Genomic DNA, 12,100 nt, shown 5'->3' with positions numbered 1-12,100 from the left:
GCATAACGTACACGGGTCATTGTGTGGCTCTCACGGAATTACATTTTAAAATATGTGGTGTTCATGGCTCTCTCAGCCAAAAAGTTTCCTGATCCCTGGTTTAGAGTGTTTATTGTACATATCTTAATTAGGAATTCCTTGCAAAATATACTTAATAATTTTAAAAGGTAAAAAAGCGAATGGGTGAGTTGAATACAAAATAAGAATATTGATTTAGTTCAAATTGTTTGAAAGAAGGCACATACAAAAAAACTCACAGTTGCTAAAATATTTACCGGCTCAAAGTTTGGCAGCACCACGTCCTCATCCCCAATGATAAACGTCACCATGCTGCAGACGTGTAAGGAATGCCCTACTGGGGAGTATGCCGTGAAGAGCAGCAAGTGTCTCCTAAAGACAATGGAAAATGGGTGAGGACCAAGGGCTTCCTTTGTTGGAGCTCTTGCCTTTGTGTGTTTCTTGATGACAGTTTGTGGTCAAAGTCAACCATTAGTAAGCTTTCAGTTCCTTAACACAGATGGAATAACCTTGAATTTTCACAGTAAAAAGCCATCAGATATCATGTAATCTACATTTCACTAACTGTCAGGCAAAAAAAAAGTAAAGTAGTTACACTAAGTGACAAATGTGCACATATTGGAATTATCTCCCGTATATTGCAGTCACATTGAGAAAGACTTCACTTTTGTTTCCCTACCAACAATAATTCATGGTGGTATAAAGTTTTATAGATTTCACAGTCCTTTTCTCACAAATACATAATGTCATATATGTTGATTGTCTCTCTCTTACCAGGTTGCAATGTCACTGAAAGCAGGGACATTTATTTTTCTTTTAGTTATGGAGCAATTAGAGCATGCTCAAAATTTTTCATGTTGATAAGTTAAATCCAAGCAGGTTCCATAGTGTAAGGGTTAGCACTCTGGATTCTGATAGGTTAAACCCAGTAGAAGAAAACATGAATATAAGAAGATTCTGTATTAGCTCCCTGCTCTTAGTTGTCTCAACAAATGAGCATTCAACAAGAGTAATGGGGTCTGGGAGAATCTCTTCATCCTCGAGTCTTTAGGGTCAACGTGAGAAATATTAACATTTCAAAATTTATTATTTTTAGAAATATTAGATGCTTGGTGTAGATTATTTTAGCATTTGATTTTGTTGTCTATGTTTTTCTTTTTGTATCAGAGCCATAGTTGTCCTTGATCACAGAACTAGCATGATAGATCTTAGGGGAATCCAAGAAAAATATTTATTTCATCTGAAATAAGAGGTAACATTTTGAATTTTATTTATCAAAATCAAGAAAAACTTTTGATTATAACTAATTTCTTTAAAATAGAACTTGTGATGTAATCATCCAACATTATCTTAATCAAATATAAAGCCACAATGAAAAGTAAACTATAGCTAAAACTATAATTTGTCAGGGGAAAAAGCTCTGTTTTTCAATCTGTTTTAAATAAAATCATAGTTCTTGTTAAGGAATATAATGAGATTTAAAAGAAAATAAAAGGATTTTTCAATAAATGAATTTTAGTTAAGCTGGATTAAACAAGTATAAACCATAGGTTTTACTAAAAAAAAAATCACCAGACTCTAACAATTATTAGTCTTTCAAAAGAGGATTTAGTGTATAGCTTTTTTAAAAAATTTATTTGTTTTCAAAAATAATAATCATAGACCTTTCATTATCAAATCACTTTAGGGAACAATATCTGAAGTTCCATAATGTTTAATTATTTAGTTATTAACAGCTTACAAGGCTTTAAACAATTTTTACTATGGAAAAATGAAGTCACTCCATACCCAATAGGCAGGCAAACCATAGAAGCCTTGGCAGCATAAGTATGAATCTTCAGAACAAGACCACGTGGGTTCAGAGATTTCCAAGAATATGTTTCAACTGTAAGTAGTCCAGGCTCTATCGGGGGGCTGTTTTTTCTTAAAGCTAAGAAAAGTAAAAAATATTAAAATTTATTGTTAAGAGTATAGCTGGCCTTCACTTTCCAACATTAATAATAATAATAATAATCAGGAAATAGAGGTGTTCTAAAATAGTAATAAAATATTAGAAATTGCTCTGGATAAAATTTTTGACAGAGACAGAGAGAATCAGAGAGAAGGACAGATAGGGACAGACAGACAGGAAGGGAGATGAGAAGCTTCAATTCTTCATTGGGCACCTTAGTTGTTCATTGATTGCTTTCTCATATGTGCCTTCACCAGGGGGCTACAGCAGAGCAAGTGACCCCTTGCTCAAACCAGTGACCTTGGATTCAAGCAAGCGACCTTGAGCTTTAAGCCAGGGACCTTTGGGTTCAAGTCAGTGACTCCACGCTCAGGCCGGTGAGCCCCACACTTAAGCCAGATGAGCCCACACTCAAGCCGGTGACCTTGGGGTTTCGAGCCTGGGCCCTCTGTGCCTCAGTCCTGGGTCCTCGATGCTCTATCCACTGTGCCACCGCCTGGTCAGGTGCTCTGGATAAATATTACTAGAAATAATATTTAAGTGTATTTCAGATCTTCCTTTCTGTCCTATTTTTCTCCTCATAATTATCCTTTCAGGTGAAGAAACCAGAAATGAGAACGTTAGGAAAAAGAGGACAGACAAGGACCTTGCATCGTAGTATACCATCACTTTTATTATCTACAGCAGTGATTACAACATATCTCTGTGTGCAACTTTAAAGAAAAAAAAGACACATCTGGGAAAATGAGAGATTTTCCTAAGATAGTGGCAAAGCAAGGTCCAAATAGTCCATGGTTTACCTAAGATTTTACTTTTGATTCTTAGCTTTGTGTGTAGAAATAGCAAATAATTAGCATAAATTCAATTTTAATGTTGAGTGTTTTCTCTTAAAGAAAGAATATCAACTGTTCTTTATCCATAACTGAGCGCAAAATACTTTTTAAATTAAAAAGTATTGAGAAAAAATTGACATATTGCATAGTCTAAGGTAGGGGTCCCCAAACTTTTTACACAGGGGGCCAGTTCACTGTCCCTCAGACCATTGGAGGGCCAGACTATAAAAACAACTATGAACAAATCCCTATGCACACTGCACATATCTTATTTTAAAGTAAAAAGATGAAATGGGAACAAATACAGTATTTAAAATAAAGAACAAGTAAATTTAAATCAACAAACTGACCAGTATTTCAATGGGAACTATGCTCCTCTCACTGACCACCAATGAAAGAGGTGCCCTTTCTGGAAGTGCGGCAGGGGCGGATAAATGGCCTCAGGGGGCCGCATGTGGCCCGCAGGCCGTAGTTTGGGGACCCCTGGTCTGAGGTGAACAACATAATGATTTGATATATCATATATTATGAAATGATTATCGCAGTAAGTTCAGTTAACATCCATCACCACACATAAGGTTTTTTTCATGTGAGAAGGGCTTTAAGATTTACTCTCTTAGTAACTTTCAAATATACAATATTGTTAACTATAGTCACCATGCAGTATGCTAGATCTCAGGACTTTATTTTTTACCCTATTTCCAGGTAACACTCAAGCTGAGCATAGAAGGTCCCAACATGACCCAAAACACCTCTATGCACATAGAATTTAAATGTTTTAGGACATGGTGTGGCTTAGGAGCTATTGGTTAGGTAGAAATATTAAGCTTATACCACTAAAGTTTGAAAAGTTTGTTAAACAAGTATTTATTGTCCACCGGCTACATCCTAGACACTATATAAAACATTGGCTATATCTTGGTGGAAAATCATGGTCTCTGCCCTCAAAGTCTGCAAGACAGTCAATATTAAGCATGCAAAAGATACTTATTGAACCTCTACAGTGCCAGGTGCTCTTAATTTGAGTTAGAGATAAATACTTTTTAAAAAACAGGCCAAGTAAATAGAGAATGTTTTGTGCATATGTGCGTGTGTGAGGAAGGGGCTGGTCCTAGAGAGAAGCAGGGACCGTATATCTATCAGAACAGGAGGGAAGGCTAGAAAGAGCTAGGGAGAGTGCATTACGGGATGACTAGGCAAGTCACTTCCGATTTTTTTCTACCTCTACGGTAAAATAAGCAGCAAGGTCGTCAGTTGAAAATGAGTAAGGATGAGAGCGGGTATCAGACATTTGAAGACAGAGACTTAAAGGTTTGAAGGAGTCATTCTGCAGAATGAGAGTGGGAGAATGAATGAACTAGAGACATCATCAGTGCTTCAGGGCCTTTTAGAGGTCTGAGGTCCTCAATAGTGGGGCTAGCTGGTATGATTATTTTTTTTCCTCCAGTCACATCCAGCTGCCCTAATGCAACCCACAAGTTCGGTGCAGAGTTCCATTGTTGAAGTCAATGGATATTGTGTAAGAACAATTGTACTGAGGTGCAGGTGAGAGCACAATTGTAACAGTGGAATGTGGAAAGCTTGCTGGGAACGAGAGAAATAAAGATATGAGAAGAGTGATGGGAAGAGAGAAAGTGGTAGGGGTCGATGGACGGTGGTCCCAATGGAGTCAAAGAAGTGTAGGAGTTCCAAAAAGAGCGAACTGGAGAGCCAGCAGGTGGGGGTCAGAGAGCTTGAAATTGAGATAACTGAGATGATGCAGTTATGGGTACAATGAGTGCTAAAGCATGACGTTGCGGGCAAAGTGGGATGGAGGCAAAGGAGTTCAGAATTGTCAAATTCAAGAAAGATAGGTGCATGGTTTTTAACAGGTTTTGAAAGAATCAAAAATGATAACATGGATAGGTGGAAAGAAAAACAGAGTGACTGGGTGTTTCAGTGAGTTAAACAGGTGGCTGGGAAGAGGTGTTGGTAAGAGTGAGCACAGTCCTTGATGTCTGAGGAGTAAGACCATCACAGGAAATGTGTACACGTGACTTTCCTGGAGAGTCTGAAGAGGGAATGGGTTCCTTCCCCAGAGCCGAAATGTCTCCTTACTGTGCTTCCCCTGGACTGACTGCAGGTCTGTAACGTCCTCTGAGCCTTGTCACTGTGCTTCCCTTGGACTGACTGCAGGTCTGTCACTTCCTCTGAGCCTTGTCACCGTGCTTCCCCTGGGCTGACTGCAGGTCTGTAACTTCCTCTGAGCCTTGTCATTGTGCTTCTCCTGGACTGACTGCAAGTGTGTAACTTCCTCTGAGTCTTGTCACCGTGCTTCCCCTGGGCTGACTGCAGGTCTGTAACTTCCTCTGAGCCTTGTCACCGTGCTTCCCCTGGACTGACTGCAGGCCTGTAACTTCCTCTGAGCCTTGTCACTGTGCTTCCCCTGGACTGACTGCAGGCCTGTAACTTCCTCTGAGCCTTGTCACTGTGCTTCCCCTGGACTGACTGCAGGCCTGTAACTTCCTCTGAGCCTTGTCACTGTGCTTCCCCTGGACTGACTGCAGGCCTGTAACTTCCTCTGAGCCTTGTCACTGTGCTTCCCCTGGACTGACTGCAGGTCTGTAACTTCCTCTGAGCCTTGTCACTGTGCTTCCCCTGGGCTGACTGCACGTCTGTAACTTCCTCTGAGCCTTGTCACCGTGCTTCCCCTGGACTGACTGCAGGTCTGTAACTTCCTCTGAGCCTTGTCACCGTGCTTCCCCTGGACTGACTGCAGGTGTGTAACTTCCTCTGAGCCTTGTCACCGTGCTTCCCCTGGACTGAGTGCAGGCCTGTAACTTCCTCTGAGCCTTGTCACTGTGCTTCCCCTGGACTGACTGCAGGCCTGTAACTTCCTCTGAGCCTTGTCACTGTGCTTCCCCTGGACTGACTGCAGGCCTGTAACTTCCTCTGAGCCTTGTCACTGTGCTTCCCCTGGACTGACTGCAGGCCTGTAACTTCCTCTGAGCCTTGTCACTGTGCTTCCCCTGGGCTGACTGCAGGTCCGTAACTTCCTCTGAGCCTTGTCACTGTGCTTCCCCTGGGCTGACTGCAGGTCTGTCACTTCCTCTGAGCCTTGTCACTGTGCTTCTCCTGGACTTAATGCAAGTCTGTAACTTCCTCCGAGCCTTGTCACTGTGCTTCCCCTGGACTGACTGCAGGTCTGTAACTTCCTCTGAGCCTTGTCACCGTGCTTCCCCTGGGCTGACTGCAGGTCTGTAACTTCCTCTGAGCCTTGTCACCGTGCTTCCCCTGGGCTGACTGCAGGCCTATAACTTCCTCTGAGCCTTGTCACTGTGCTTCCCCTGGACTGACTGCAGGCCTGTAACTTCCTCTGAGCCTTGTCACTGTGCTTCCCCTGGACTGACTGCAGGTCTGTAACTTCCTCTGAGCCTTGTCACTGTGCTTCCCCTGGACTGACTGCAGGCCTATAACTTCCTCTGAGCCTTGTCACTGTGCTTCCCCTGGACTGACTGCAGGTGTGTAACTTCCTCTGAGCCTTGTCACCGTGCTTCCCCTGGACTGACTGCAGGCCTGTAACTTCCTCTGAGCCTTGTCACTGTGCTTCCCCTGGACTGACTGCAAGTGTGTAACTTCCTCTGAGCCTTGTCACTGTGCTTCCCCTGGGCTGACTGCAGGTCCGTAACTTCCTCTGAGCCTTGTCACTGTGCTTCCCCTGGGCTGACTGCAGGTCTGTCACTTCCTCTGAGCCTTGTCACTGTGCTTCTCCTGGACTTAATGCAAGTCTGTAACTTCCTCCGAGCCTTGTCACTGTGCTTCCCCTGGACTGACTGCAGGTCTGTAACTTCCTCTGAGCCTTGTCACCGTGCTTCCGCTGGGCTGACTGCAGGCCTGTAAGTTCCTCTGAGCCTTGTCACTGTGCTTCCCCTGGACTGACTGCAGGTCTGTAACTTCCTCTGAGCCTTGTCACCGTGCTTCCCCTGGACTGACTGCAGGTCTGTAACTTCCTCTGAGCCTTGTCACCGTGCTTCCCCTGGACTGACTGCAGGCCTGTAACTTCCTCTGAGCCTTGTCACTGTGCTTCCCCTGGACTGACTGCAGGCCTGTAACTTCCTCTGAGCCTTGTCACTGTGCTTCTCCTGGACTTAATGCAAGTCTGTAACTTCCTCCGAGCCTTGTCACTGTGCTTCCCCTGGACTGACTGCAGGTCTGTAACTTCCTCTGAGCCTTGTCACCGTGCTTCCCCTGGGCTGACTGCAGGTCTGTAACTTCCTCTGAGCCTTGTCACCGTGCTTCCCCTGGGCTGACTGCAGGCCTATAACTTCCTCTGAGCCTTGTCACTGTGCTTCCCCTGGACTGACTGCAGGCCTGTAACTTCCTCTGAGCCTTGTCACCGTGCTTCCCCTGGACTGACTGCAGGCCTGTAACTTCCTCTGAGCCTTGTCACTGTGCTTCCCCTGGACTGACTGCAAGTGTGTAACTTCCTCTGAGCCTTGTCACTGTGCTTCCCCTGGGCTGACTGCAGGTCCGTAACTTCCTCTGAGCCTTGTCACTGTGCTTCCCCTGGGCTGACTGCAGGTTTGTCACTTCCTCTGAGCCTTGTCACTGTGCTTCTCCTGGACTTAATGCAAGTCTGTAACTTCCTCCGAGCCTTGTCACTGTGCTTCCCCTGGACTGACTGCAGGTCTGTAACTTCCTCTGAGCCTTGTCACCGTGCTTCCGCTGGGCTGACTGCAGGTCTGTAACTTCCTCTGAGCCTTGTCACCGTGCTTCCCCTGGACTGACTGCAGGCCTGTAACTTCCTCTGAGCCTTGTCACTGTGCTTCCCCTGGGCTGACTGCAGGCCTGTAACTTCCTCTGAGCCTTGTCACTGTGCTTCCCCTGGACTGACTGCAGGCCTGTAACTTCCTCTGAGCCTTGTCACTGTGCTTCCCCTGGACTGACTGCAGGTCTGTAACTTCCTCTGAGCCTTGTCACTGTGCTTCCCCTGGACTGACTGCAGGTCTGTAACTTCCTCTGAGCCTTGTCACTGTGCTTCCCCTGGACTGACTGCAGGCCTGTAACTTCCTCTGAGCCTTGTCACTGTGCTTCCCCTGGACTGACTGCAAGTGTGTAACTTCCTCTGAACCTTGTCACCGTGCTTCCCCTGGACTGACTGCAGGCCTGTAACTTCCTCTGAGCCTTGTCACTGTGCTTCTCCTGGACTGAATGCAAGTCTGTAACTTCCTCTGAGCCTTGTCACCGTGCTTCCCCTGGACTGACTGCAGGTCTGTCACTTCCTCCGAGCCTTGTCACTGTGCTTCCCCTGGACTGACTGCAAGTCTGAAACTTCCTCTGAGCCTTGTCACCGTGCTTCCCCTGGACTGACTGCAGGTCTGTAACTTCCTCTGAGCCTTGTGACCGTGCTTCCCCTGGACTGACTGCAGGTCTGTCACTTCCTCTGAGCCCTGTCACTGTGCTTTCCCTGGGTTGACTGCAGGCCTGTAACTTCCTCTGAGCCTTGTCACCGTGCTTCCCCTGGACTGACTGCAGGTCTGTAACTTCCTCTGAGCCTTGTCACCGTGCTTCCCCTGGACTGACTGCAGGTCTGTCACTTCCTCTGAGCCTTGTCACTGTGCTTTCCCTGGGTTGACTGCAGGCCTGTAACTTCCTCTGAGCCTTGTCACCGTGCTTCCCCTGGACTGACTGCAGGCCTGTAACTTCCTCTGAGCCTTGTCACTGTGCTTCCCCTGGACTGACTGCAAGTGTGTAACTTCCTCTGAGCCTTGTCACTGTGCTTCCCCTGGGCTGACTGCAGGTCCGTAACTTCCTCTGAGCCTTGTCACTGTGCTTCCCCTGGGCTGACTGCAGGTCTGTCACTTCCTCTGAGCCTTGTCACTGTGCTTCTCCTGGACTTAATGCAAGTCTGTAACTTCCTCCGAGCCTTGTCACTGTGCTTCCCCTGGACTGACTGCAGGTCTGTAACTTCCTCTGAGCCTTGTCACCGTGCTTCCGCTGGGCTGACTGCAGGCCTGTAACTTCCTCTGAGCCTTGTCACTGTGCTTTCCCTGGACTGACTGCAGGTCTGTAACTTCCTCTGAGCCTTGTCACCGTGCTTCCCCTGGACTGACTGCAGGTCTGTAACTTCCTCTGAGCCTTGTCACCGTGCTTCCCCTGGGCTGACTGCAGGCCTGTAACTTCCTCTGAGCCTTGTCACTGTGCTTCCCCTGGACTGACTGCAGGCCTGTAACTTCCTCTGAGCCTTGTCACCGTGCTTCCCCTGGACTGACTGCAGGCCTGTAACTTCCTCTGAGCCTTGTCACTGTGCTTCCCCTGGACTGACTGCAGGCCTGTAACTTCCTCTGAGCCTTGTCACTGTGCTTCCCCTGGACTGACTGCAGGCCTGTAACTTCCTCTGAGCCTTGTCACTGTGCTTCCCCTGGACTGACTGCAAGTGTGTAACTTCCTCTGAACCTTGTCACCGTGCTTCCCCTGGACTGACTGCAGGTCTGTAACTTCCTCTGAGCCTTGTCACTGTGCTTCCCCTGGGCTGACTGCAGGTCTGTCACTTCCTCTGAGCCTTGTCACCGTGCTTCCCCTGGGCTGACTGCAGGCCTGTAACTTCCTCCGAGCCTTGTCACTGTGCTTCCCCTGGACTGACTGCAGGCCTGTAACTTCCTCTGAGCCTTGTCACCGTGCTTCCCCTGGACTGACTGCAGGCCTGTAACTTCCTCTGAGCCTTGTCACTGTGCTTCCCCTGGACTGACTGCAGGCCTGTAACTTCCTCTGAGCCTTGTCACTGTGCTTCCCCTGGACTGACTGCAGGCCTGTAACTTCCTCTGAGCCTTGTCACTGTGCTTCCCCTGGACTGACTGCAGGTCTGTAACTTCCTCTGAGCCTTGTCACTGTGCTTCCCCTGGACTGACTGCAGGCCTGTAACTTCCTCTGAGCCTTGTCACTGTGCTTCCCCTGGACTGACTGCAAGTGTGTGACTTCCTCTGAACCTTGTCACCGTGCTTCCCCTGGACTGACTGCAGGTCTGTAACTTCCTCTGAGCCTTGTCACTGTGCTTCCCCTGGGCTGACTGCAGGTCTGTCACTTCCTCTGAGCCTTGTCACCATGCTTCCCCTGGGCTGACTGCAGGTCTGTAACTTCCTCTGAGCCTTGTCACCGTGCTTCCCCTGGACTGACTGCAGGTCTGTCACTTCCTCCGAGCCTTGTCACTGTGCTTCTCCTGGACTGAATGCAAGTCTGTAACTTCCTCTGTGCCTTGTCACCGTGCTTCCCCTGGACTGACTGCAGGTCTGTCACTTCCTCCGAGCCTTGTCACTGTGCTTCCCCTGGACTGACTGCAAGTCTGAAACTTCCTCTGAGCCTTGTCACCGTGCTTCCCCTGGACTGACTGCAGGTCTGTAACTTCCTCTGAGCCTTGTCACTGTGCTTCCCCTGGACTGAGTGCAAGTCTGTAACTTCCTCTGAGCCTTGTGACCGTGCTTCCCCTGGACTGACTGCAGGTCTGTTACTTCCTCTGAGCCTTGTCACTGTGCTTTCCCTGGGTTGACTGCAGGCCTGTAACTTCCTCTGAGCCTTGTCACCGTGCTTCCCCTGGACTGACTGCAGGTCTGTAACTTCCTCTGAGCCTTGTCACTGTGCTTCCCCTGGACTGACTGCAGGTCTGTCACTTCCTCTGAGCCTTGTCACTGTGCTTTCCCTGGGTTGACTGCAGGCCTGTAACTTCCTCTGAGCCTTGTCACCGTGCTTCCCCTGGACTGACTGCAGGTCTGTAACTTCCTCTGAGCCTTGTCACTGTGCTTCCTCTGGACTGACTGCAGGTCTGTCACATCCTCTGAGCCTTGTCACTGTGCTTCCCCTGGACTGACTGCAGGTCTGTCACATCCTCTGAGCCTTGTCACTGTGCTTCCTCTGGACTGACTGCAGGTCTGTCACATCCTCTGAGCCTTGTCACTGTGCTTCCTCTGGACTGACTGCAGGTCTGTCACATCCTCTGAGCCTTGTCACTGTGCTTCCCCTGGACTGACTGCAGGCCTGTAACTTCCTCTGAGCCTTGTCACCGTGCTTCCCCTGGACTGACTGCAGGCCTGTAACTTCCTCTGAGCCTTGTCACTGTGCTTCCCCTGGACTGACTGCAGGCCTGTAACTTCCTCTGAGCCTTGTCACTGTGCTTCCCCAGGACTGACTGCCGGCCTGTAACTTCCTCTGAGCCTGTCACCGTGCTTCCCCTGGACTGACTGCTGGTCTGTCACTTCCTCTGAGCCTTGTCACTGTGCTTCTCCTGGACTGAATGCAAGTCTGTAACTTCCTCTGAGCCTTGTCACTGTGCTTCCCCTGGACTGACTGCAGGTTTGTCACTTCCTCTGATCCTTGTCACCGTGCTTCCCCTGGACTGACTGCAGGTCTGTAACTTCCTCTGAGCCTTGTCACTGTGCTTCCCCTGGGCTGACTGCAAGTCTGTAACTTCCTCTGAGCCTTGTCACCGTGCTTCCCCTGGACTGACTGCAGGTCTGTCACTTCCTCCGAGCCTTGTCACTGTGCTTCCCCTGGACTGACTGCAGGTCTGTGACTTCCTCTGAGCCTTGTCACTGTGCTTCCCCTGGACTGACTGCAAGTCTGTAACTTCCTCTGAGCCTTGTCACTGTGCTTCCCCTGGACTGACTGCAAGTCTGTAACTTCCTCTGAGCCTTGTCACTGTGCTTCCCCTGGACTGACTGCAGGTCTGTAACTTCCTCTGAGCCTTGTCACTGTGCTTCCCCTGGACTGAATGCAGGTCTGTAACTTCCTCTGAGCCTTGTCACTGTGCTTCCCCTAGACTGACTGCAAGTCTATAACTTCCTCTGAGCCCTCTTACCTGCAGACTCTCCCCAGCGTACCAGTGCAGAAAAGCAAACGAGTAGTTCAATAGGTTTGAGACTATCCACAAACAGGTAGTAGGACACACGCTCATCTGAGAACTGCAAGAAATCAGACCAATCATTGAACTTATTATACAAACGCTTCATTCCCCCCACCTCATAATGTATAATACCTAACATTTACAGAGAACTTCTGGTGGTCTAGACACCACAGTAAGCACTTCACAGGTTTTGTGATAGGAAGAAAATCATACCAAGTTAATGTTGGCTGGGACTGCAGAGCCCGAGGGACTGTCCCCTTATACGAGGAAAACTTATCTCCATGAGTATAGGGGTATGCTTGTTGCAGAAATGACCAAGGACCCAGAAGAAGAGACGGGACCCAGGCTGAGCATTGCTCAGAGAATAGGTCCCTGACAGGCACACAGGCCACAGAGTAACTTTGGCAGAGAATGGAAGTATCTCAT

The 12,100-nt window shown here is 48.1% G+C and overlaps 1 protein-coding gene across 2 annotated transcripts in view; it reads right to left on the bottom strand.

Moving 5' to 3' along the window:
* The window catches only part of ADGB (androglobin), a 132,781-nt gene that overhangs the window by 51,376 nt on the left and 69,305 nt on the right, over window positions 1-12,100 (bottom strand). For both annotated transcript variants that reach the window (XM_066248069.1, XM_066248070.1), the window contains 3 exons: window positions 11,630-11,732; window positions 1,807-1,948; window positions 276-390 (listed from right to left, as the gene is read on the bottom strand). In XM_066248069.1, coding sequence (XP_066104166.1) covers window positions 276-390; window positions 1,807-1,948; window positions 11,630-11,732 — 360 coding nt within the window. The remainder of the gene's footprint in view (window positions 1-275; window positions 391-1,806; window positions 1,949-11,629; window positions 11,733-12,100) is intronic.

This window comes from Saccopteryx bilineata, chromosome 12 (assembly GCF_036850765.1).
Source record: "Saccopteryx bilineata isolate mSacBil1 chromosome 12, mSacBil1_pri_phased_curated, whole genome shotgun sequence".
Taxonomy (NCBI): Eukaryota; Metazoa; Chordata; class Mammalia; order Chiroptera; family Emballonuridae; genus Saccopteryx; species Saccopteryx bilineata.
Note: the sequence above shows the minus strand (reverse complement) of the source record. Positions and strands in the feature narration are given on the sequence as shown.